A 27,942-nucleotide genomic window follows, 5' to 3' on the forward strand; every position below is an offset into this window, starting at 1 on the left:
AATGAGGCTGCCTGTTGGTGCTATGACTTAATGGCCGTGCCCTCAGCTCCTGGAGCCCTTCTCCCCGCCACCCAGATGCCCAGCATGGGACACGTGCTCAGTGGACATTGCTAGGATGGTCCCCGTCACTGCTGGCCTGTGCACAGGTTTGGATTCAGACTCCCTCCAGCCCTGGTCTCATTCCCCCTGCGCCTCTGAGTCTGTGACGCGCCTTGCCCCTGCACAGAACCCGCCTTTCGGGACGCCCTCTCCTTCCCTTCCTCCACCTCTGCCCCTTTCCAAGTAACATTTGCTCTCACTTCTCCATGCACCCCACTCTCCCCCAGGTGTTGGTGACACTGCAGGTGTCCGCCACCTTGCCCTCTGGCCCTGCTGCTCCTTCTCCCCCTCTGTCTGCTCAGCCCCAGCGTTGCTTCTCCAGCATACCCGTTCTCTGCCTGCACCCAGGAGGGCAGGCAGGTTCCTGAGAGGGGAGCCCCTAGCGCTCTCTGGGAACCCTAATTCCAGAGCACCAGCAGAAGAGAGGGGAGCATGGATTCCATGCCATCCCTGTCCCCAGACTTGGGGAGACAGACTGGAGAGAGGCAAAGGTAGCTGTCATTAAGATTACTGCAATTGGGGTCAAGTCTCAGCACTATGAAGCTACCCGCAGCCACGGTGGCACGAGTTCAATCCCCGGCCAGGGAGCTGACCCACATGGCGCAGCAGACCTCTCCTGACTCCCTGCTGCTCACCTCAGTATTTCAGTGGATCTCCCTGCTCTGTTCCCCACTCTGTCTCTGGTAAATCCTCTCACCTCCCCCCCACACTTCTGCCCTGTGCCCCAGTTCTTGTATGCATAAGTAAATAAATCTTTAAAGAAATTATTGTGATTAAACAGTAACATATCTTAAATAATGTTATTTACAACGTGAAATACTCAGCTCCCAAACCAGCATTACCTAATAAAATGAGACCCCAAGTCACATATGGAATAGTAGATTTTTTATTAGCTGTTAAGAGTAAAAAAACCTGGGGCAGTTAATTGTAATCATTTTTTATTATTATATTTATTACATGATTAACTCGTTATAGTCAACTATTTATTATTTCCATAAGTAATCCATATAAAATTCCTAAGGAGACAATTTACATTCTTTTCCTTATATCTTCTAAGTCCAGTGTGCATCTTAAGTGTCATAGCACCACCCAATCTGGGCGCCAGCTGCCTGAGCTCCACTTAGCCCTCAGCTGAAAAAGTACATCCTCAGTCATTCCAAACCTGCTCTCAAGGTTTCTAATCACAGACCCAAATACTGATTCTTTTTAATTAAGATTACAGAAAATTAAAATTGGAGTCCACAGTCACATCAGCCGTTTCCCCAGTGTTCCGTGGCCAAATGTGGGCCTGTTGGGGCGCAGAGAGGGAGCGTGTCTGTGTCCCAGGGGTCTGGCCAGTCGGCGGGCCAGGCTTGCCTGTCTCTGGCACTGGTGACGCTGGGGCGGGGACCTCAGCGTCACAGCGGGAGTGCCCTGCTCGGTGGACCTCTGCAGCACCCTGTCCAGATGCTGACAGCAGCCCATCGTGACCATGAACATGGCCCCCGAGATGGTCAGGTGTCCTCTGGGAGAGAAAACTACCCCTGGGGGCTCAGCATTCTAGATCTGAGCTGAGCTTGAAACTTAGCTCTGCTCTGCAGGGGTGTGGGGCACACGCCGTGGGCCATGTGGGGGGCTGTGAGGAGGCCAGCTGCCACTTCACGTGTGCGTTGTAGGCAAGCGCTTAGTAGGTCTTCAACACACAGTGGCCGGGCTTGCCCTTCAGGAGCTTAAGCCCATTAGCCCTGTATGCCACGCAGAGGAACAGGGCAACACCTAAGCCCGGACCCCACGGAGGCTACTTGTTGTGAAGTCCTAGAGAATCAAGGATTTGAACTGCTGAAGCAGGAAGAGTTTGGGGACCCCTGGGGCCTGGGGGCTGATCTTTCAGATTCTGATGCTTTTCTGGGGCCACATTTGTCCCTCTGGGCAGTGGGAGGAGTTGAATGTAGGGGGTCCCCCACAGGACCCAACAGCCTGGGCTGTGTTTCTCTGTGATTATTTTCTTAAGAAAGGGAGGTGCTGCCCCCAGCCTTTGCAATGCTGTGTCTTTGTCCCAGAACACTCACTTTTCCTCTCCCCATTTTCCCTGGCCCTGCTGACTCCAACTCATCCTTCAGATCTTGGGGTACCTGACACCTCCTTCAGGAAGCCTTCCGTGTTCCCTGCCTCTCTCAGTCTGGGTCTGGCGTCTCCCACTAACCTCTGGGCTTCAGCCACCCCAGCCCCACCACCTGCACTTGTCCATGTGTCTGTCTTGACCAGCTTCTGTCTGTCTTGAGCGTGAATGAAAGGGACGGTGGCAAGCAGAGAGAGAAAGAGGCCAGCAGAAAGTTGCGTTGAGCATGGAAGGACTGGGGGTTTCTGTCACGACTGCAGGTCCATCGAGTCACTCCAGGTATAAGGCACAGGAGAGGTGGGAGGCCCCGGGATGTCCCCTGCCTGCCGCCCTCACACTAGTGGGGCACTGCGTGTGCCTCCCTGGGCGGAAAGACAAGCCTCAGTGTCAGCACTGGAGGCCTGGGCGGGCGCCAGGGAAGGTGGGGTTGAGAGCCTGGAGATTGATCATGGGGCAGGGAGGGGTTGCCCCGTGATCTCTGCTGGCTGAGGGCAGGGCAGAGGCATTTCCATAGCAGTTGTAACAGCCCCGTCTGGCGTGGCCAGGCTGGGGTGCCGTGTGGCTGCCGAGAAGAGGGAGAGTCCCCTGTCCCTGCTGGCACCCAGCACTCACATGCTCTGGGGGCAGCTGAGGGGCTTGGTCAGGGAGCCAGAGGCTGCGGCAGCCCCTGGAGTGAACTTGTGGGGGCATAGAGGTGGTGGGTGGCTCTGGGGGCTCCTGGAAGCTACGGCAGGCGGTGCCCCGCTTGTCTGGCAGCCAGAGTTGCCCTCTGGAAGCAGCCTCGCTCCCACACATTCCAAAACCCTCGGAGTCAGCTGTGCCTGCCCAGGGAGGGCCTACCCGCTCCTGTCTGGCAGTGCCAGCCCCCAGCGGGAAGGTGTCAGGTAGAAACGGGTGTCTTCAAAGAACAGGAAAACCAGACAAGGCTACAGTGTCCCTCGCTTCAGCCAGAACACCAGAGCCGGGCGGTGCCTAGTGGGTGGGGACACCCTCAAGGCCTCCCCACAGAGGGGATCCATGCAGGTGTTGGTCACTGCCCGGGCGCTGAACAATGCCAGCTGACCTTCGGGAGAGGTGGCACCGCTGTTTCCCCCAGGGCAGGCCCTGCCCCTCTTAGGAAGCTCAGCAAGGCGTGTCCTCACCCCTTCCCAGAGCCAGAGCCTGCGGGCTGGGCTCAGTTGCCAGGGCTCACTGAGGGGTGAGGAGCAGGAGGATGGGCTGGGAGGGCCCCGGGCACCCGGGGCCCCGGTGGAAGCACCTGCTGGCTCTGGCTGCCAGTCTCCTCCTCACCTGTGAGCCAGGTAAGCAGGGCGAGTTGGGGTCAGCTGAGCAGTGACACAGGTGGCCGGAGAGGGGCAGAGGCAACAGGTGCCTCGGGCTTTGGCCGCCGTCGGTGGGGTTGCGAGGTATTTGCTTTCTGGCAAAGACCTGCTTCATGTGGGTTGTATCTTTCATCCCGGCTTGGGTGAGTTCACACAACCCCTTCGCTGTGAACCAGATGTGGGCTGGGCTCAGTGAGGAGACCCAGGTACCACTGGTCACTCACATTCGTTCCCGGGGGTTACTCAGCCTCTGCTCTAGCACCTGTGCCCAGGTGGGTATGGGTGAGTCTGTCCTGGGCTCCAGGGGCTCCGGGCTGGCAGGCAAGGTTGGGGGGTGCCAGTCGCACAGGGTGCAAGGCTGAGCTGTCTTGGGGGTGCTGAATAAAGAGGTGTTTGCTTAAGCTATAGAGTGGCCTGGGGGTTCGCAGGGATGTCTACAGACAGGATGGGTGTAGAGGGTAGGGGCACTCTTGGCAGGGAGAAGAGGGAGGGCTAAGGTGGTGGCAGGGACTGCAAGTGCCTTTGGGGACTTGTGTGATGAGAGCACACTGAGCTGCAAGGCAGGGGCGCAGGGGGCAGGGCGGGGAGCAGAACCACACCTGTGGGTGTCAGTGGAGGTCTATGGAGGTATATTCTTGGGCCCAAAGGGGGACTGCAGATCTTTTGGTCATCTGTAGGTCAGTTTAGGCCTTGCTGCCCAGAGCAGGCCCCAGGGAGACAGAACCCAGCTCGGTGTGTCTGTGCTAGGGGCAGGGCCAGGCTCAGCACGCAAGATGCTGGGGTTCTCCAAGTGCGGCCAGGGCTGTTTCACCCCCGCTGCCTCCTTGAGCAGGCCGTCAGGGCTTCTCAGCCACACACCTCTGGTGCCCAGGACGAACCGAGGCATGTAGGAGAGGCATGTAGGATGTACCAGGTGCCCGAGTATCTGTTCACTCACCCCTCCTGCGGGAAAGGCTTGCCGCCTTGCTGCTCCCTGCCTCAGCGGGGTGTGCCCCCAGAGCAGGGGAGAGCATGCCCCGCCCTCAGTCTCTGAGCTGGCATGGGCCCCCAGTGGGGGGCAGGGGAGCAGGTAGCTCTGCGGTTAGAAGCCATTGTGAGGCTCCACAAACTGCTTGAATGGTGGGCGGGTTTGCACAGCCCTGGCCTACCACCTCAGAGGGGCGTGTCCCCTGAGTTAGCCCCAAAGTTCCTCGAAACAGACTGTTTAAAGGTCTTTCCCCAGACTCACTCAGGGTCAGGTGCTGGAGGTTGTTCTCACCCAGCAGACCCTTGCTTCTACCCAGGGCGAGCGAGGTGACACCCTCTCCACTGCCTCAAGCCATCACTCAGGCCAGGGATTCCTCTGGAACCAGCCACACACCCTGCAGGGTCTTTTTAAATTTTTTTTAAAGATTTATTTATTTATGTATATAAGAACTGGGGTACAGGCCAGGGGTATGGAGGGCGAGAGGATTCACCAGAGACATTGCGGGGAACAGAACAGGCAGACTGACTGAAATCCACTGCTGAGGGGAGCAGCGGGGAGACAGGAGGGGTCTGCTGCACCACGTGGGTGGCTCCCCAGTGGGGGATGGAATACCTGCTGTAGAGGCTGCAGAGAGCCTCACAGGTTGAGTCTTAACCCCTTGTGCCACCAGGGAGGCCCCTGAAGGGTCTTTGACTGGAGAGTGCTGGAGAGGCCCTCACTTCCTAAGCAGAGCTGAAAAGGATTCTCAGTGCTTTGCTGACAGGCTGTGTCCTTGGGCCGGACACGCCCCTCTCTGAGTCTCCCTGTCCCCACAGAGCAATAAAAAACAGGTCCAGAGCCGGGGAGCCACCCCTACTCCACGCCCCCTGCCCACTTCCCTGCTCCCCCCCTCCTTGCCCCAGGGGCCCAGACATTCCAAGACTCTAAATGACTTCAGTGCCATCACTCTGTGGATTTTTAACTTTTTCAGTGTGTTACAATAAATTGTCGTCCTTATTCTTTCTGATGATCAGAATGTCCCCAACTGGCCTCCGAGGGCCCCTGCATGACGTGACAGCATCTTTGCCCTCTCGTCATCGGATGCCCAGCGAGGGTTGGGTGGAGGAGTGGGTTGATGCAGCGTGACCTCTGTTCATGAGGATTTTATATAATGTAATATAATTAATATAGTGTCATGTAATATAATATAACATAAAATATAACATAATCTATCATTGACATATAATAATGCACTGGCTTCAGGTGTACAACAGAATGATTCAATATTTTTATGCTGGTGATCATTACAAAATGATCACCACGATAAGTAGTTACCAGTTGTCACCATAGAAACTTACAGAACTTTCTTCTTGGGAAGACAAATTTCAAGATTTATTTTCTGGGAAACTTTCAAATATGCAGTGCAATGTTACTGGCTACCCACTGTACTGTGTACTGTGCTTTTATGTCTCTTACACCCTCTGGTTAGACTTGAGCGCTTCCTTGCTTTCGGGCAGAATTATCTTTTGAAAATATCAACTGGCCACAACCTTGCCCTTGGCTTCAAACACTCCCGTGACCACCCATTGCCCTTAGAGAACATCTACCGTTTCTCACCTTGCTGTGGTCCCAGACCACCCGGCGGGTCTCACTTCATTCTTCGGTCCTGACGGCTCACCCATGGCCATGCCGGCTCCGTGCAGCCCTGAGTGGGTCAAGTTTATCCTAGCCTCGGGGCCAAGAGTCTTTGCATCTGTTGTTCCTTCTGCCGTGAACAAGATTTCCTTCTGAGCAGAAACTCCTCAGCCCCCAGGTCCTTCCTAGAAGTCTTCCTGTTCGCGCCACTGAAAACGGCATTTCTGTCCCATTGTTAGGGTTAATTCCAAGTCCTCTTCACTCCTTGCTAGGACGCTGGCTTCTGAGCACCCTTCTCCGGAAGATGGCTGACCTATCACCTCAGCCATCAGTATTTATGAAACGAACACCTTCACATCAGGGACCTGGCGATTTTTCCTGCATGTGCTATTTTCCTGCTATTTGCCTCCACCGTGTCCTGTTAGGGTATCTGATTTCCAGTCACCTACGCGGTCATCTGCATCACTTAAATCCCGCTGTGACGAGTCCACTCTCTGTGGACTAGACCAGAACTTTAATGCCCGGTCACCTCCAGACGCTATGTAGGTTCTGTTAAAGCTGGGGTTAAAGAGGGAGAAGGGGGCCTCCCCGGTAGCGCAGCAGTTAAGCGCTGGGTTGCAAAGCTGCCCGCAGCCTCTGCAGCACTGGTTCGATCCCGGGCCACCAGCGAGGGTCCCACGTGGCGTGCAGACCTCTCCTGCCGCCCGCTGCTCCCCTCAGCAGTGTACTTTGTCAGTCTGCCTGCTCTGCTCTCTGCTCTGGCTCTGGTGAATTCTCTCACCCTCCCGTGCTTCTGACTGTACCCAGTGCTTGTATAAATAAATAAATAAATCTTTAAAATAAAAAAAAAAAGAGAGACACAAGGGTCCCTTCCTGCCTGTGGATACCTCATTTTCCCACGCTTATTCACGGCTCGGTTCCTGAGCAAGTTGGAGCTCAAATCATCGGCAGCATGCCTGCTCCTGTCTCCAGCCTTTGAATAGCTCCTCCTTGTAAATAAGTGTCTTTGTTTCAAAACTGTGTCCATGTTGATGCACCCCATGGCTGTCTGCTAAATTGATCAATCAATCAGTATCAGTCCAATCCATCCGTCTCATCTGCAGGTACCAATGGAACTGTGGTGCCCCCTAAGCTCCCCACATCTGGAAGCCCCCCATGGCTGAACAGTGACCTGCCAACCCCTATGACGGTGTCTGCAGGTATGTCCACTTCACCTCACTGTCTCCTGAGCTTGTCTCTGTAGGAATCTTGTCTTCTGATCACTGCTAAATTATCCCTTTGCTGGAATAGCCTGAGAAGTTGGGACACATGGATCTCTCATAAAATGTCGGTCTCTCTGCCCTGTATCTTCAGTATTAGAACTCAGTATCTGCAAGAACATAGAAACCATCCCATATTCAGGAAATTTTCAGTAATAGATAGTTCTTAATGATGACTGAGATAAGAATTCATGAAGAGTAGTCGCTGGTTCCTGGAATGGTCCTGGGCTGGGAGAGAGTAACCATCTTGCAGGGTGTGATATCGGGGGAAAGTTAAATTAACTCTGTCCCAGAGGCTCTTCCGTAAAGAGAGCTATTCTCTCTTAGAGACTGACCCACCTTCCTATAACCTGATTTTCCTTGACCTTAGCTTCTCTCTCAAGGTCAAACAGGAACCTCCAAAATGGAAAATATAAAAAGAGGATTTTTTAATTTTAGAAATTATATCCAAAGACCACTGTTTTCAGATGAGGGAGGAGGAGCCAGGGGTACTTGGTAAATAGGGACAGGGAGGGAGAAGGAGCAGGGAACATGGCGGGGGCTCCTGTTTGGGTTGAGATCAGCATATATTAAATGTGATCTTGCACACAGAAACATCAACCTGCTAAACCTAGACGCCTCATTGTAGTCATCATACTTTCTAAAATAATAAATACAATTTTAACAGATGGAAGACTGAGCTGAGTCACAGTGCGATTACACTCTGATTTTCTCAGGAGGGGAAGGACTTACCTCTCCATCCAGAGACAAACAGGAACTCCAGTTCCACTTCCTGCTTCCATTTTCCAAACAACCAGGCAGTCCTGTCACAGACCTGTCCAGCAGCATCCACAGACAATAAGGACCTCTGCTCTATCCATTACCCAAGGTCCAGGGAGCAGACCAGTAGCCAGTGGGCAGAGTTACTGAAGAAGGAACAGCGATTGCCCTCAGAGCTACACCCCATGTCCTCCCTCCGCCCACCCCCTGCTGAACTGCTTTGTTGTTTTAATTAGTTCTTCAGTGGAGTCTTTAGAGTTCTCTCTCTCTCTCTCTCTCTCTTTCTCTCGCTCTCTAGCTCTCTCTCACCATGTCATCTTCAAATCATGATAGCTTTACTTCTTCCTTCCCAGTTTGGGTTCCTTTTATAGCTTTCCCTTGTTTAATTGCTCCAGCTGGGACTTCTAATACTGTGGTGAGGTGGCCTCCTTGTCCTGTATCAGATCTTAATGGAAAGGCTTTCAATCCTTCACCACTGAGATCCCAGCTGTGGCCAATTTTTCAAGGGTTTTCATCATACATAGATACGGAATTTTATCAAATGCTTTCTTGGCACCTATTGATATGGTTTTTTGTCTTTTTTGTCGACGTGGTGAATGACACTGATTGGTTTTCAAATATGGAACCATCCTGTGTCCCCATAAATCCCACTTGGTTGTGACATATAATCCCCTTAATGCATTGTTGGATTTGGTTTGCTAAGACTTTATTGAGTACTTTTTGCATCTGTATTCACTGGGGTAATTAGTATATAGTTTTCTTTTTGTGTGTTTCATACTGGCATGTTGGCCTCGTGCACTGTATTTGAGGTATTCCTTCTTTCTTGATTTTCTGAAAGACTTGAGTAGGGTAGGTGTTGGTTCGTGTTAGAAAGTTTGCTAGAACTTGCTACACATAGGTGTTTAATCAGTTGCCAGATTCCTCAATAATTGCAATAATTTGATATATTAAATCATTTTGAATATGAATATTTCAAAATGCACAAAAATAAAATAGTGAGGAATATTTTCCTGGTGCTGTGTAGACTGTGGTTATCTGAATATCATGTGCTCATGGTTGACTAAGCCGGCGGACCCCACGATCAGCAAGCACCTTTCCTGCTATTGTGACTATTGTGAGGATTTGAGTTAATGTTTAAAAGGCTGTTATTCCTTATAGGAGGAATATAGGGGAACCAAATAAGACATCGGGGGAAAATAATAACAATATAAAACAAAACAAAAACAGACAGTTATAAACCAGAGACATCCTGCACGGGAGGAGGAGGGAGAGGGATCAGAGGGAGGGAGGGAGGAGCACAAGGGACTGAGGTGATGGTGCATGGGTGCAGTGGGGAAGGAAACTCTATGGGGACTACACCTGAGGGAGTGGGGGGGAAACAAACATTGTTTAAAAATGAACAATGATGTAAAATATATGTAAATTTAAAAAAAAATTAAAAGGCAGTTATTCTTTACATTTTTTCACAGAGACAAATGAGGAAATTGTAAACCAGTGTCTGCTGAGAATTTTCCTCAACCCGTATTCTGAGCAGATGCGAGAATAAGGCCTCCTTCTCCTTCTCTTTCAGGGCCTGACGCGTCTGCGGCAGCCAGCACCATGGAGCCAAGTCACGGAGAACACAGAACCACCACGTGGTCAACCAGTAGCCCCAGATCTGTTGTGGTTCTGACCAGTTTGGGTAAGTGTGAGCTTTATGGGCCTTTTCTGCTTGTCTCTGGGTCAAAAGCTGGATTACCTAAAAAAAGCAAAATGACTAGGTTTGAGGTAGGTTTTTTGACTTCTTGGCACTCTTCTCTGAGGATGTTAATTATTTTTTCCTAGAGCTTTTATTGACTGAACATGTTTGTTCCTCAACTTCATCATTTATATGATTATCAGACAATCAATTCTACAGACAAAAGTGCCATAGAGACAGTTACATCCCTACCTCCCATAACCCAGGGTGAAGGATCTTTCCACATCAGAGACCATCTCTGAGACTTGTATTGTGATAGAGGCACAGGCAAGACTTGAGATGATATAAGATTCTTTGCTACAGCAGAAGGAGGGATCATCATCCTTGGCTAAGCCAAGTTGGTGAGAAGATATGAAAATGTGACCCCCAAGAAGACTCCCCTGGAGGGTCTAGCTTTCCTGATCCCAGTGGCACTTAGAAGTTCTTTTCCTCAAGGACAGAGAATGGGTTCAGAGAGGGAGTTGTATTTGAAAGATGATGAAGGTAAAAGAAGAAGAATAATCTCATCCCCCTTCTACTCTTTCTACACTTCTTTACTCCTAAGTGACTTTGCAGTGATTCTTTGCTCACAAGACTTGGGGGGTCTAGAGTAGATTGGAAGTTATAAGCTGAAACTGGTTCCATAAGGGCAGGCTCCAAGAAGAAAAGTGAAGACAGGGTAAGGAAAGAAAGCCTCCCGCACGGGTCAGGCCCAGGTTGATCACGTTCCCTCTTGCACAAAGAGCCCTTTTTACAGGCTTGGAGAGACTGAACTCCCAGGGACAATTTCTCCTGAGCAGACAAGATGGGTCAAACCTCTCACCTCAGAGTGTCCCTGGGGCTGGCTAATGTGTTTCTTGGTGTCCAGAGGCTTGAAATGCCATGTGGAAGAGTTAACATTTTCCTTTCTGGGGAAGAAGGAAATAGTTTAAGTCAAAACCCCATACTGTCAGCCAGAAGGAATCCCCTTCTCTGCCATTTGCATATCTTCTACCAACTCAATTTTTAATCACAGGCCTGCCCACAAGAAGCTCAGAAATGGACACAGCTCTCACACTCATGAGCTCCAAGGAGCCCAGCACCAACCCCGAGTCCAGGCACACTGTGAGATACTCTTGGGAGACTCCAACCGCAACTGTCCCCATGAAGACCACTGTGGCGCCGGCTTCCCTTCATGCCACGGTCACGGGGAGCGGCAGCCTCCCATACCTGTCCCCAGGAGGGTCAGCACCAGTCACACCAGAGAAGACAGCAGCCACAGAGAGGACCTCAGTCTTTCTCCCGGAGGCTCAGGCCAGCCCCTATTCTGGGACTACAGAAAGGACCACCGAGTCCTCAGGTGTGGTGTCCTCTGTCTTCCTAGAGACAACTCCTAAAGGTGCCACAGGGACTGGTCAGGAAAGCAGCTCAGCTGTGATTCCAGAAACAACCGGAATAAGTTTCTCCACGTGGCTTGGCTCCACCAGAGGGGCTACAGTGGACACACAGGTTTCTTTGAGTACAGCTTCCACTGGCACTGCTGACACTGCGACCATTCCAGAGTCTGTGGCAATTCGGAAGGAAGCCACGCGGTCCATAGCAGATAAATCTGAACTCATGGCTGAGCTGCCGGCCAGCCCCACAGTCATCCTGTCCACTGTCCCAGATGAAAAAGCAATGGCAATTGAACAACAGGGCCAGGCTTTCTCATCTGCTGGCCCCAGGTCAGAGCAAGGAGCTGGGAGTGACCTGACACTAGAGGCCTCCCATGAGGCCACAGAAACATTGAGTGTAACCTCCAGAGAACAAACCACATCAGCACCTCTGACCTCTAAAAGTCAAGCCACACTCAGCCTCGACGATGGTCTGGGAAGAAAAACGAGCACTTTCCCACCTATTACATCCCTGTCAGAGGGGTCTGGGAGTTTGGGGGGTGTCACAGATGTGACCAGGGGTGCTGCCTCTGCTCCCGGGCAGCTATCTTGGGCTTCAGCTGCTGCAGAGGTAGGAATTGCACATGTAACCACCGTCTCCACTCCTGGCGTCATCAGCTCCACCAGCTCCGAGGGAATCAGCTCAGTCCCAGCATCTGTGCCCAAGCTAGCAAGGGGTGTGTCTGCCCCAGTGCACCCTCCCCCCTTGTCACCCACAGCTGTCCCTGCCCCAACCTGGAACCCCGGGACTAGCACAGATGAGGCTGCAGTCTTGGAGGTCACAGGTTCCCCTGCAGCTGTCTCTGCAGTGGGCACAACTGCAGCCTTGGCACCGAGCACTGAGCCCGGCTCTCTCTCTGTGCCCCAAGGCATCACAGCTGCCGTGGGGAGCAGCCTGGCCAGGTCACCCTCACGCGCTTCTGCTGAGGAGATGACAGACAGCACAAGGGTGAGAACGCCGAGCCCTTCAGCCACGGCTGCACATTTGCCTTCCTCCAGGACTCACTCTCCTGGCATCAGGGGGACGAGCGCCTCCGGCCCTGACATTTTAAGTGGAAGTCAGACTTCCAGCAGACGAGACGTGGAAGCCGCGCCTGTTCCAACCTCTTCTACTCACACTCCACCTGCAGAGCCTGGCCCAAACGGCTCCCCACCCTCTCCTCTGTATGACGCTCTGTCCAGTCCTCACCGGGGCACCGGGGGACCTGTGTCATTCCCCCCCACCACTACCTCAGCTCCTCAGGGGGACACAACTCCTCAAAAGCTCCCCATGGAGAACAAAATCAGTCCGGCTACCTCACAACCGCCGTTATCCATGGGGGACGTCGCAAGTGGGGTCACGTCTGCCGCAGCGGTAAGCAGCTCTACAGTGACTTTATCAGGGAAGCCAGATCTTGGCAGCACAGAAGCGGGGCAGAGCTCTCCCCAGCTTCCCACCCCAATGTCTGCAGAGCCAGGGGACATGTCTGGGCCAGAAGCAGCAACTCTGGGTGTGAGCCCGCACGGAGGAAGAAGCCCAGAGCCAGCAGCCCAGGAGCAAGGGCCGAGGACTCCCTCAACACAGGCGGGAGCCGCTTCTGGTTCCTGGACTGCAGAGCAAGAGTCGGCCTCAGGCACCTCCCTGTACACGCTAATGGTGCCGTCTGCTTCAGGAGAGCCCAGTCGGGCTGCCCGGCCCCCAGGTACAGACGTAGAATCTGGGACAACTTTATCTTCAAGTTGGGAAAACAGCACCCACCAGGGAGGAGGCACTACCAAGCCCACCACAGAAAAAGGGGCGACTCCTTCTTCTAGAAACAGAGCAGGGACCACACCATGGGTGAGAGCTTCTGAACGCAAGCCTCTCCCAGCCCACGTGGGGCCATTCGGGGCCACATCGCCTGTGACTACCAACTCCACCATCGTGACAACTGTTTCCACATCAACGACCGTGTGGCCAGAATCCACGGGGACCAGGACAGAGCTTTCTTCTCCCCTGAGCACTGACCTGAGGGAGTCCAGCAGTTCCATAAATTCTGACTCAACCACAGAGACCAGCATCGTCCCTTCCCCAAGCTCTGCTGCTATTACTGAGGGTTCCGGGACAGAAGCCACCACCTCCGGCAGACTCTCCAGACTAGACCCTGCTCAGGCCACAAGGTCATCAGACATGACCACGGAAGAATCTGGAGGAATTAACATACACAGGCGAACAGGCCCTCCTGGGGCAACATCACTGCGTCCACTTACCTTGGACACCTCAGCCACGTCCCCCTTGGCAGGGACTCACTCAGCTGTGACTCAGGAATTTCCACACTCAGAGATGACCCTTGTTGTGAGTGAAAGGCCTGAGGACGTGCCCCGGACAAGCCCTTCCTCTGTGGGAGAAGCCCCTGCTCCCTCTTCCCTGGCGCCTACCTCCACCGTACCCTCGCCTTCGCAAGCTTTGTTGACGTTACAAGGACAGCATCCCTCCTCCCATGTGTTGAGCACAAGCTTGGCACCTGGGACCAGCTCACCCCCAACTTTGAGCAATACCACAAGTGAGAGAGGAGCTACCGACAGCACCTCCACAAGTGCAGGAGTTTACCCTTCCACAGACACCTATCAGGACAACAGCTCAGGGGCACAGAGTGTTACCCATTCCAGTGTGCCCCTGGCTGATGCCACAGATGTCTCCAGCACAGAGGGTCCCTTTTTTGATAAGACAATTGTGTCAGCCCTTACTCAGTCAGCAAGATCCCCAGATGTTTTCTCAGAAACCAACAATAAACCCTCTGCTTCTGCTCCTTGGACGATACTAACACATACAAGCTTTACTACGCAGATCAGTCTTTCTGGAACAACAAAACTGAATGCACTTATCTTGGGCACATCAGCCCCAACCACTCAGGCAGAGACACAGGGTTTAACCCACTTGAAAAGGACCACACATGTGAGCAGTGGTTTCAAGGAGGTGTCCTGGGCAAGTCTTCCCTCTGTGGAAGAAACCAGCTTTCCCTACTCACCACCACCTGGCACTGCCCCCGCCAGGCACAGAACACCCTCTCCTGAACCCACAACCCCAGTTCTCACTGCTGGGCTGATGAACACCACAGACACGATGGGTCCAAGCTTGGAAACTGGGACTAGTTTGTCTCAAAGATGGAACCTCACCTCGGGGGAGATACCAACAGTTTCTAAAGTCACCGTAGACAAAGAGAAAATGTATCCTTTCTCAAAAATAGCAGTAACCCATGTGGGGACCACCCATTCAGGACACAAATCACCTCACCTTCTCCCAACAGAGGCAGAAACTGGCCAAGCCACATCTTCCATGACAACTGTCTCCCCCGTGAGGGCAGACTCTGCTTCCACAGTGTCTACCTTATCTGAGGCTGCAAGGACTGAGGCTGGGACTTTTTTCTCCTTAAAACCTCAAATGAGTGAGACCATTATCTCCAAGGAGACCAGCTCCCCCACAGCATCAAGCATTGATATGAACACTGGCGTCACCGCTACGGTCTCCTGGACAGAAGTCACTTCTCCTGGGTCTGTTCATTCCACAGCATCATCCCTGGTCTCCACAGACACCATTCCCAGGCTGTCAACTTCCCAAATCACAACAGAATTGGAAGAATCAACTATCACTGCCCAAACAAATCGTTCTGAAGTTACATCACAGGCTAAGATGGATTTGGGTGCAAAATCCACAACATCCTGGCTAGGGACTGACTCGCCTGTGAATCGGCAATGTCTGCAGACAGGAACGACCACACCCAGGGTCTTCCCCTTTGTGGAGGGAACCAGCACGCCATCTTCCCTGCTACCTTTACTGACAAAATCTTTATCACCCCCGGTTTCCTCCATGTTACTAGGAAGTAACTTCCCCTCTCCATCGGTGACTTCACTCCTCACCTCAGGCCTCCTGAAGACCACAGATGCTTTGGACACCAGCCCAGAAATTGGATCTAGTTTACCACCCAACTGGAGCAGTCCATCAGGCAAGATACAGGCCACAGCTGAAGACACCACAAGCACAGAGGAAGAACACTCTTCAGTTGACACAGCCCTGACCCACGCAGGGGACACAGAAACAGGGCGTAGATCCCATTACAGCACACCAGTCACTTCAAAGTCATCCAAAGCCACCTCTGAGAAAACAGAGATGGAGATAGAACAAATATTCTCCTTGACACCTGGACTGAGGGAAAGTAGCACCTATGAGGAGGACAGCTCAAGGAGAGAAAAAAGTACTGTCATCTCCGACGTGTTCTCGGGAGATTCAGATGAGGTCTCCGGGACACTGTTTCCCTTCTCAGTTAAAATATCTCCGCCACTCCCTACTCAGTCAGAAAGAACACTGGACAATTCCTTAGAAACAGGCAGGAGCACTGGAACTTCCCTACCCTCGCCAGTATCAAGCACTGTGACCTTCAGGACTCAGACACACCCCAGTGGGACTAACAACCCGAGTGCACCTGTCATGGACACAAGAACCACAGATATTGGACACAAGAACCAAGCCGGGGCAAAGACCAAATCAGCATTGACTCAGGCATTTCTGAGCAAAGAGATGACAACACATTCTGAAGAGCCGCCGGGCACTAGCAGTAAGACACCCGGGCAAGAGGACAGCTCCTCGAGCAGGACAGCCATCGATGACTCTGCTCAGTCTGTGAGCTCAACAGATATTGCCACCAGCATCAAAAACACACTTTCCATAACCAGCATGGAGGTTACACCTGAAGCAGTGACCATCACAAAAGAAACAAGACCCATGGCTAGCACGTGGGAGGACGCAGTAGATCAGGACATATCCACAGATGCCCGCAGTGCGGGGCTTCTATCAGGAGTGACTCAGAGGCCTGCACATTCAGAGCTGACCACCACCAAAACAACAGGTCCTGATGCTTTGTCCAGGACTGACCCTCCCACATTGAGAGAGACAAATGAGTCAACCATCTCTGAGAGTGACCATCATGCGAACACACCATTCCCAGGTTCCACCAATGTCCCATGGAGGGACACTTCGTTCCCAACTGCCGTGACCTCAGTTACCACTCCCGGCTCTGTGAAGATCTCAGGCATGATCAGCACAAGTTCACACACTACAACTAGTTCACCCCCAATTTTGAACAGCACCACAGTGGACACAGGGACGACTTCTGAGGCCTCCACAAATACAGTGGCAACTAACCTCTTCCTAAGCACAGTGGAGACCAATGTGGGTCTCTCCACCACTGGACAGGAGACCCTTCCCTCTCTTCCAGCTGAATTAGAGTCTTCACCATCTATTGCAATGGTGACTTCCTTCTCCAATAGGGACCCAAAAATTTTCACATCAATGTCTGCCTCTCCTAATAATGCAATGATTGACACACAGTCAGCATCTTCCCTGAGTAGCACAGAGGAGACCAGAAGCTCACAGAAAGCCCAGTCAGTAACTGATGAGTTGACCATAACTTCTGATGTTAAAACTGGTACTAATAATGATATACTCAGGACAAAAGATCTCTCAACAAACAATCCATCCTTCCCTGACTGGTTTCAATCCACAATGTCAGCAGAAATATCTACAGTAGTAACCAACAGACATTCTACCTCTGCCATTATGGTGGATCCTGAAGAAAAGGCCATCACTCATCAAACAGGTTCCCCTGAGGCTACATCACAGTCTACAGGAGACATGGACACATCAGCCACAGTCTCCAGTGCAGGGACTCACTCAGCTGTGACTCAGAGTTTTTCTCTTCCTCGGGTGACCACACTCAGGAGCACAGCTCCTGATGACGTATCCTGGACCAACCCTTCCTCTGTGGAAGACACCAATACTCTATCCTTCGCTGGGGCTTCTTCCATTATAACGTCATCTTTTCCAGTTTCCACATCACCAGAAAGTGACACTTCCTTCCCTACTGCTGTGACCTCAGTTCTCTATCCCAGTCCTGTCAAGACCACAGGCATGATCAGCACAAGCTTCCGCACTACAACCAGTTCACCTGCACATTTCAGCAGCAGCACAGTGCCAAGACTGACCACTGCTGAAGCCTCCACACATACAGAGGCAACTCACCTCTCCAAAAACACAGCTGAGACTAGTGTGGAGATCTCCAACTCTGTACATGAAACACATTCAGAGCCAGTGACTGGTACTCCTGCAACGGTGACTTATTTCAACAATAAGGATATGAGAGTTTCCACATTAATGACCGACTCTCTGGAAACTGCAAATATTGAGACACAGTCAACATCTTCCTTGAGTAGAGTGGAGGAGACCAGCAGCTCCCAGCAGACCAGAACAATCACAGAGCAGAGTACAGTCCTTTCAGAAGAGCCTACTGGGGCTCCTGGTGAGACGGTCAGGACAGAAGTCATCACCACTGTGGACTCCACTCAGTCCATAATGTCACCAGACATCCCCGCAGGAATCAATACCAGCTTATTCACCACACTCACAATAGAAAAACCAGGAGATAACACCACAATTGCCCAAGAACATTCCTCTTTGTCTACATCACAGGCTACACTAGACATGGACACATTAACCACAGCCTACCATAAAGGGACTCACTCAGCTGAGACTCAGAGTTTTCCACTCTCGCTGGTGACCACACTCACAAGCACAGCTCCTGATAACGTGTTCTGGACCAAGCATTCCATTATGGAAGACACCAATTCTCCATCCTTCCCTGGGACTAGATCCACCATGATATCACCTTTTCTAGTTCCTACCACATCACCACAGAGTTACATTTCCAACCCGACTGCTGTGACCTCAGTTCTCACTCCCAGATCTTTGAAGACTACAGACATGATCAGCACAAGCGCACACACTGCACCTAGTTCACTCCCACATTTGATCAGCACAACAGTGGACACAGAGACCACTTATGAGGCCTTCAGAAATACAGAGTCAACTCACCTTTCCCTAAACACACCTGACACCAATGTTGGGACCTCTAACCCTGTGCATGAAACTCATTCCTCATTCCCTGCTGAATCAGAGTCTTTACCCACTACATCTACAATGGGGACTTCATTCACCAATAAGGATATGACAATTTTCATATCAACCTCTGCCTCTCCAGAAGGTGCAGTGATTGACACGCAGCCAACATCTACCTTGAGTAGCACTGAAGAGACCAGCAGTTCCAAGAAGACTGAGGCAATCACCAACAAGACCACAGTACCTTCTGACGTTACAACTGGTACTAATAATCATATGCTTGTGACAGAAGATCTCTCCTCTAACAGTCCATCCTTCCCTGGCCCTCTTCAATCCACAGTGTCATCAAACATCCCTACAGTAGTCAGCAGCAGAAGTTCTATCTCTACCATTATGTTGGCAACTGCAGAAAAGACCTTCACTCACCAAACAGGTTCCCATAAGGCTATATCACAGGCTACACTAGAAATGGACACATCAACCTCAGCCTCCAGTGAAGGGTCTCATTCAGCTGCAACTCAGAGTTTTACACTCTCAGAGAAGAATACTAACAAGAGCACAGGACCTGACATGTCCTTGACCAAGCCATCCTCTGTAGAAAACACCAGTACTCCATCTTTCCTTGAACCTACATCCACCATGTCTTCACCTTTTCCGGTTTCCACCACATCACCAGAGAGTAACACTTCCTTCCCTACTGCTGTGACCTCAGTTCTCTATCCCCGTCCTGTCAAGACCACAGGCATGATCAGCACAAGCTTCCACACTACAACCAGTTCACCTGCACATTTCAGCAGCAGCACGGTGCCGAGACTGACCACTGCTGAGGCCTCCACACATACAGAGGCAACTCCACTCTCCAAAAACACAGCTGAGACCGATGTGGGAATCTCCAGCCTTGGACATGACACCCTTTCCTCTGGTCCAGCTCATTCGCAGCCAGTGACCAATACTCCTGCAATGGTGATTTCTATAACAAAAAAGGACATGACAATTTCCACATCAATGTCTGACTTTCCAGAAACTGCTAAGATTGAGACACAGTCCACAGTTTCCTTGAATAGCACGGAGTTGACCAGTAACTATGAGCAGACCAGATCAACCACAGGGCAGAGTACAGTCCATTCAGAAGTGCCCACTGGGACTCCTGGTGAGAAGGTCAAGACAGAAGTCATCACCACTGGCAATATCATGGACTCCACTCTGTCTACCATGTCACAAGACATCCCCACAGGAATCATCACCACACTATCCAACTACTCCAATGAGGAAAAATCAGGAGATATTAGCACAACTGCTAATTTAGGTTCCCCTTTGGCTACATCAGAGGTTACACTAGACATGGACATATCAACCAAAGCCTCCCATGAAGGTACTCCTTCAGCTGAGACCCAGAATTTTACACTCTCAATGGTCACAGCACTCACAAACACAGCTCCTGATGATGTGGCCTGGACCAAAATTTCAACTGTGGAAGACACCAAAACTCCATCCTTGCCTGGGGACATTTCCACCATGACAGCAACTTTCAGAGTTCCCACAACATTACCAGAGAGAGATACTTCCTCCCTTGGTGCTGTGACCACAGTTCTCAGTCCCAGTACTGTGAACATGACAGGCATGATGAGCACAGGCTCACACCCTACAACCAGTTCACTTCCACATTTCAGCAACAGCACAGTGCAGAGACTAACTGCTAATGAGGCCTCCACAAAAATAGTGGCAACTCACCTTTCCCTAAACACAGCTGAGACCAATGTGGAGATCTCCACCCCTGGACATGAAACCCTTTCCTCGCTCCCAGAAGCATCAGAGTCTTCACCCTCTATTCCTGCAATGGTGACTTCTTTCATCAACACGGATTTGACAACTTTCACATCAACTTCTACCTCCCCTGGAAGTACAATGATTGACACACAGTCAGCATCTCCCTTGAGTAGCACAGAGGAGACCAGCAGCTCCCAGAAGACCCAGTCAGTCACCCACGGGACCACTGTACTTTCTGAACTTACAACTGGAAGTAAAGATATGTTCAGTACAGATCTCTCCTCTAACAGTCCATCCTCCCCTGGCCCTCTTCAACCCACAATGTCATCCGACATCCCTACAGTAGACACCATCAGACAGTCTACCTCTACCATTATGTTGGAAACTGCAGAAAAGGCCAGCACTCAGCAGACAAGTTCCCCTGGGGCTGCATCACAGTTTACACTAGAAACAGACACATTGACCACAGCCTCCAGTACAGTGAGTCACCCAGCTGAGACTCAGAGTTTTACACTCTCAGAGATGAATACTCACAGGAGCAACGAACCTGCTGATGTGTCCTCAGCTAAGCCTTCTGCTGCTAAAGACATCAGTACTCCATCCTTCCTTGAGCCTACATATTCCATGTCCTCAGCTTTTTCATTTTCCACCACATCACCAGATAATGACACTTCCTTCCCTACTGTTGCGACCTCAATTCTTACTCCAAGTCCTGAGAAGACCACAGGCATGATCAAAACAAGTGTACACACTACATCAAGTTCACCTCCACATTTCAGCAGTAGCACAGTACAGAGACTAACTACTACTGAGCCCTCCACAAATACAGTGGCAACTCACCTTTCCCTAAACACAGCTGAGACCAATGTGGAGATCTCCACCCCTGGACATGAAACCCTTTCCTCGCTCCCAGAAGCATCAGAGTCTTCACCCTCTATTCCTGCAATGGTGACTTCTTTCATCAACACGGATTTGACAACTTTCACATCAACTTCTACCTCCCCTGGAAGTACAATGATTGACACACAGTCAGCATCTCCCTTGAGTAGCACAGAGGAGACCAGCAGCTCCCAGAAGACCCAGTCAGTCACCCATGGGACCACTGTACTTTCTGAACTTACAACTAGCAGTAAAGATATGTTCAGCACAGATCTCTCCTCTAACAGTCCATCCTCCCCTGGCCCTCTTCAATCCACAATGTCATCTGACATCCCTACAGCAGACACCACCAGACAGTCTACCTCTACCATTATGTCAGAAACTGCAGAGAAGGCCAGCACTCATCAAACAGGTTTCCTTGAGGCTACATCACAGGCTACACTAGAAATGGACACATCGACCACGGCCTCCAGTACAGTGAGTCACCCAGCTGAGACTCAGAGTTTTACACTCTCAGAGATGAATACTCACAGGAGCAACGAACCTGCTGATGTGTCTTCAACTAAGCCTTCCTCTGTTGAAGGCACCAATATCCCATCCTTCCATGAGCCTACATCCACCACGACTACACCTTTTCCAGTTTCCACCACATCATCAGAGAGTGACACTTCCTTCCCTACTGCTGTGACCTCAATTCTCACTCCCAGGCCTGAGAAGACCACAGGCATGATCAGCACAAGCATACTCCCTACAAGTAGTTCACCTCCACATTTCAGCAGCAGCACAGTGCAGAGACTGACTACCAATGAGGCCTCCACAAATACACAGGCACCTCAGCTCTCTAAAAACACAGCTGAGACCAGTGTGGGGATCTCCAGTCCTGGACATGCCACTCTTTCTTCTGCTCCAGCTTATTCAGAGCCAGTTACTGGTACTCCTGGGATGGTAACATCTTTCAACAGTAGGGATTCAACAGGTTCCATATTAATATCTGATTCTCAGGGAACTTCAAAGAATGAGGCACAGTCAACAGCCTCCTTGAGTAGCACGGAGACCAGCAGCTCCCAGAAGACCAGTGCAACCACAGAACAGAGTACAGTCCTTTCAGAAGAGCCCACTGGGACTCTTAGTGAAAAATTAAGAATAGAAATCATAACCACTGGCAACATCATGGACTCCACTCATTCCACAATGTCACCAGATATGCCCACAAGAATCGTCACCAGACTATCCACCTCTCACACTGTTGGACCACCAGGAGGTATGACTACTACTACCCAACCTGGTTCCCCTTTGTCTACATCACAGGCTACTCTAGACATGGACACATCAACCACAGCCTCCTATGAAGATACTCACTCAGCTGAGACTCAAAGTTTAATACTCTCAGTGATGACCACACACCTGAACACAGCTCCTGATGTGTCCTGGAGCAAATATTCCTCTGTGGAAGACACAAATACGCCATCCTTGTCTGGGGACATTTCCACCACGACAGCACCTTTTAGAGTTCCAAACACATTACCAGAGAAAGGTACTTCCTCCCTTGGTACTGTGACCACAGTTCTCAGTTCCAGTACTGTGAACACGACAGGCATGATGAGCACCAGTTCACCTCCACGTTTCATCAATAGCACAGTGAAGATGCTGACTGCTACTGAGGCCTCCACAAAAACAGTGGCAACTCACCTTTCCCTAAACACAGCTGAGACCAATGTGGAGATCTCCACCCCTGGACATGAAACCCATTCCTTGCTCCCAGAAACATCAGAGTCTTCACCCTCTATTCCTGCAATGGTGACTTCTTTCATCAACACGGATTTGACAACTTTCACATCAACTTCTACCTCCCCTGGAAGTACAATGATTGACACACAGTCAGCATCTCCCTTGAGTAGCACAGAGGAGACCAGCAGCTCCCAGAAGACCCAGTCAGTCACCCACGGGACCACTGTACTTTCTGAACTTACAACTAGCAGTAAAGATATGTTCAGTACAGATCTCTCCTCTAACAGTCCATCCTCCCCTGGCCCTCTTCAACCCACAATGTCATCCGACATCCCTACAGTAGACGCCATCAGACAGTCTGCCTCTACCATTATGTCGGAAACTGCAGAGAAGGCCAGCACTCAGCAGACAAGTTCCCTTGAGGCTGCATCACAGGCTACATTAGAAACGGACACATTGACCACAGCCTCCAGTACAGTGAGTCACCCAGCTGAGACTCAGAGTTTTACACTCTCAGAGATGAATACTCACAGGAGCAATGAACCTGCTGATGTGTCCTCAGCTAAGCCTTCTGCTGCTAAAGACATCAGTACTCCATCCTTCCTTGAGCCTACATATTCCATGTCCTCAGCTTTTTCATTTTCCACCACATCACCAGATAATGACACTTCCTTCCCTACTGTTGCGACCTCAATTCTTACTCCAAGTCCTGAGAAGACCACAGGCATGATCAAAACAAGTGTACACACTACATCAAGTTCACCTCCACATTTCAGCAGTAGCACAGTACAGAGACTAACTACTACTGAGCCCTCCACAAATACAGTGGCAACTCACCTTTCCCTAAACACAGCTGAGACCAATGTGGAGATCTCCACCCCTGGACATGAAACCCTTTCCTCGCTCCCAGAAGCATCAGAGTCTTCACCCTCTATTCCTGCAATGGTGACTTCTTTCATCAACACGGATTTGACAACTTTCACATCAACTTCTACCTCCCCTGGAAGTACAATGATTGACACACAGTCAGCATCTCCTTTGAGTAGCACAGAGGAGACCAGCAGCTCCCAGAAGACCCAGTCAGTCACCCACGGGACCACTGTACTTTCTGAACTTACAACTGGAAGTAAAGATATGTTCAGCACAGATCTCTCCTCTAACAGTCCATCCTCCCCTGGCCCTCTTCAACCCACAATGTCATCTGACATCCCTACAGCAGACACCACCAGACAGTCTACCTCTACCATTATGTCAGAAACTGCAGAGAAGGCCAGCACTCATCAAACAGGTTCCCTTGAGGCTACCTCACAGGCTACACTAGAAATGGACACATCGACCACGGCCTCCAGTACAGTGAGTCACCCAGCTGAGACTCAGAGTTTTACACTCTCAGAGATGAATACTCACAGGAGCAACGAACCTGCTGATGTGTCTTCAACTAAGCCTTCCTCTATTGAAGGCACCAATACCCCATCCTTCCATGAGCCTACATCCACTACGACTTCACCTTTTCCAGTTTCCACCACATCATCAGAGAGTGACACTTCCTTCCCTACTGCTGTGACCTCAGTTCTCACTTCTACTCCTGAGAAGACCACAGGCATGAACTACACAAGCATACTCTCTACAAGTAGTTCACCTCCACATTTCAGCAGCAGCACAGTGCAGAGGCTGACTACTATTGAGGCCTCCACAAATACAGAGGTGACTCACTTCTCCAAAAACTCAGCTGACACCAATGTGGGTATCACCAACCCTAGACATGACACCCTTTCCTTTGCTCCAGCTCATTCAGAACCAGTCACTGGTACTCCTGAAATGGTGATTTCTATAACCAATAAGGATGTGACAATTTCCACATCAATGTCTGACTTTTCAGAAACAGCAAAGTTTGAGACACAGTCAACATCATCCTTGAGTAGCATGGAGGAAACCAGCAGCTCCCAGCAGACCAGATCTATCACAGAGCAGAGGACAGGCCTTTCAGAAGTGCCCACTGGTACTCCTGGTGAGAAATTCAGGACAGAAATCATCTCCACTGGCAACATCATGGCCTTTACTCAGTCCACAATGTCACCAGACATCCCCACAGGAATTGTCTCCAGACTATCCACCTCTCACAGTGTTGAATCACCGGGAGGTATTACCACAACTGCCCAAGAAGGTTCCCCTTTTCCTACATCAAAGGCGACACTGGACATGGACATATCAACCACAGCCTCCAATGCAGTGACTCTCTCAGCTGCCACTCCAAGTTTTACACTCTTAGAGATAAATACTCACAGGAGCAATGAACCTGTTGATGTGTCCTCAACTAAGCCTTCCTCTGTCGAAGACACCAATACTCCATCCTTCGGTGAGCCTATAGCCCCAACCTCAACTTTTTCCATTTCTACCACATCACCAGAGAGTGACACTTCCTTCCCTACTGCTGTGACCTCAATTCTCACTCCCAGTTCTGAGAAGACCACAGGCATGATCAACACAAGCATACTCCCTATAAGTAGTTCACTTCCACATTTCAGCAGCAGCACAGTGCAGAGACTGACTACTACTGACGCCTCCACAAATACACAGGCAACTCACATCTCTAAAAATACAGCTGAGACCAGTGTAGGGATCTCCACTCCTGGACATGACACTCTTTCTTCTGCCTCAGCTCATTTTGAGCCAGTGACTGGTACTCTTGCAATGGCAACATCTTTCAATAGTAGGGATGGTACAGTTCCCATATTAATGTCTGACTCTCCAGAAACCGCGAAGATTGAGACACAGTCAACATCTTTCTTGGGTAGCGTGGAGGAGACCAGCAGCTCCAAGCAGACCAGATCAACCACACAGCAGAGTATAGACCTTTCAGAAGTGCCCACTGGGACTCCTAGTGAGAAGGTCAGGACAGAAATCATCACCACTGGCAACGTTATGGACTCCACTCAGTCCACAATGTCACCAGCCATCCCTACAGGAATTGTCACCAGACTATCCACCTCTCACAGTGTGGAATTACCAGGAGATCTTACCACTACTTCCCCAGCAGGTTCCCCTTTGTCTATATCACAGGCTAAACTGGACATGGACACATTGACCACAGCTGCCCATGAAGGTACTCACTTAGCTGAGACTCAGAGTTTTCCACTCTCAGAGATGACCCCTCACACGAGTAGTGGTCTTCATGTTTTCTCATGGACAACCCCTGTTTCTTTTGAGGAAACTACTTCCTCTGTCCTTTTATCTCCTGGTACTACACATTCTTCTGTTTCTCCAACAACATCAAATGATAGCCCTTTCTTCTCATCTCCAGAAACCTTGCTTATCACCTCTGGCCTTGGGAAGCTCTCAGACGTGTTGGGTACAAGTTTGGGAACTGGTTCCAGTTTATCTCCAGATATGAGCATCTCCACTGTTAAGAGTCTGATTTCATCTGAAGCTTCCACAAGTACAGGGAGTGTTCATGTTCCCACGTTCCCAGCTGTAGCCTCTGTGGAAACCACCAGTTCTGGATATGAACAACTTTCCTTTACCCCATACCCAATAGGCACTGCCTCTTCAGTGGAGGTGACCACTGTTTCCACATCAATACCTGCCTCCCTTGAGACCACAACTCTTGAGACAGAGTCACTTTCTTATCTGACTCTTGAACCAAGGGAAACAAGTGTAAATCTGGACTCCAGCTTATCCACCTCCACAAACGCACCTTCATCTCCTCTGTCCACTTATCTTTTCCAACGCCTTAAGACTGATGCCACCTCTTCTGGGAAAATATTAGTATCAGACCAGCCTTCTTCTTCACAGAATACTGAAATTTCTCTGGAAACCCACTTTTATGTTTCTCATTCAGTAACAGAGTCTGGTCTTGCAACCCCCTTTTCAAAACCTGAGCATTCGGTGCCTGTACCAGAAAGTACTCATAGCCCGAGCAAAGTCATTCTGTCTTCACCTGGACCTACTTTGGTTGACACATTGAACACTGCTCTGTCAGAGGCCGTGAGTTCCTTGGCTACTACTGGCATTTCAGGTGCCAGTTCAGCTGCATTCTCAGATAGTCCATTTTCCAGCACAGAATCAGGATCTGGGGAAATTACCATTTCAGAAATCCTACCTTCATCGGGTTCAACATCATTCTCCTCGCCAAGCTTCAGTAGCATTGACTCTTCAGTTGTCCCAGCCTTCCGTGAGACTTCTTCACCAAGTACCCCACTTATAATGGATACCAACCTTGAGGCAGAGACCATTACTACTGGAAGACCCTCAGTTACAGTCTCTACTTTGGAGACTTTGACCAAGCCATTCAGGACACACTTATCAACCGTTATGGATACTGGAATGACGGAGAGTATTGACGTGGGAACAGTGACAAGTGTTTCTCAAGTTCTTCCAAACTCAACACAGTTGACAAGTAAGGACTCACAGCTCCTATACTTCCATTATTTGAGGCTTATAGAAAATACCCTTTTTTCCTAAAAGGTGGAAAGGAGTTAGGACATTATAACACACCAGAAGTTCTTTTAGCAAACATTGATATATCCTCAGTTTGAGGCTGATATTGGGGAAACAAATATAAATAGGCAAGTGTCTGAATAACTATAGTACCATGATAGATGTTCTAGAAGTACTATTAATGCTGATGATAATAATAATAATGATGTGTATATAGCATTTTTTCTGTTAACCAGAGTTCTATTAAATTTTTAATCCTCATTGAGATACAATTTCAAGAAGGGTCTATTATAAGTCCATTTTACAGAAAATAAACTCACGCACAGAGAGGTTAAGTAATTTCTCAAGATCACAAAGATGGTAAGTGATAAGAACCAAGATTATGCAGCACCTGGAATCTACGCTTTTAGCAAGTAGCCTAGGTAGGAATGATCAGAGATGTAGAAGGAAAAGCAAAAGATTCCGGCATCATGGAAGTCGCAATGGAGAGAGTTTTAGGAAGGAAGGCGAGGTCAGTTCTGTCATCTTCAAAAGGATAGCCAAACTGAAATGAGGTGAGAAGTTCTTTGACAACATGTAGGTCCCTGGGAATTCTTGGACATCCATGAGTTATAGAAAACTGGAACTGCAGCTAAAGTAATACATAACTACAAGGGAGGAATTCCTCTTTGAGTGAGCATGTTTTTATGTTAAAGAACAGAGTTAAAGCAAGTGAAAGATGAAATAAATAGGTGAGTAATTGAAAATTGAGAGAACAGTGTAACTCTGGAACAGTGTAACTTCTAGGCCAGGGCCTAGAAGGAGAAACACCATTTCCAAAAGTTAAGTTAATGAAGGAGAGAAACTCTTAGGGACTCAGTTACTCTGAAAACGTTAATTTGGGCTTACTTTTTGTTCTGGACATGAGTTTAAAGAGGCCCTCTAAATACTCTGTAGTGCACTGTAAAGGAAGATGACTTGATTACCTGTAAAACTTG

The 27,942-nt window shown here is 50.0% G+C and overlaps 1 protein-coding gene across 2 annotated transcripts in view; it reads left to right on the top strand.

Moving 5' to 3' along the window:
* Positions 1-3,351: 3,351 nt before the first annotated feature.
* Positions 3,352-27,942, top strand: part of LOC119240347 (mucin-16-like) — a 61,169-nt gene continuing 36,578 nt past the window's right edge. The window contains exons 1-4 of one of the 2 annotated variants that reach the window (XM_054692972.1): positions 3,352-3,498; positions 7,204-7,299; positions 9,689-9,799; positions 10,851-26,924. In XM_054692972.1, coding sequence (XP_054548947.1) covers positions 3,411-3,498; positions 7,204-7,299; positions 9,689-9,799; positions 10,851-26,924 — 16,369 coding nt within the window. In that variant the 5' untranslated portion in view covers positions 3,352-3,410. The remainder of the gene's footprint in view (positions 3,499-7,203; positions 7,300-9,688; positions 9,800-10,850; positions 26,925-27,942) is intronic. The other variant, XM_054692973.1, reaches the window with a different exon arrangement.

Source organism: Talpa occidentalis, unplaced genomic scaffold (assembly GCF_014898055.3).
Source record: "Talpa occidentalis isolate TD23 unplaced genomic scaffold, MPIMG_talOcc4v2.1 talOcc4.12, whole genome shotgun sequence".
Lineage (NCBI taxonomy): Eukaryota > Metazoa > Chordata > Mammalia > Eulipotyphla > Talpidae > Talpa > Talpa occidentalis.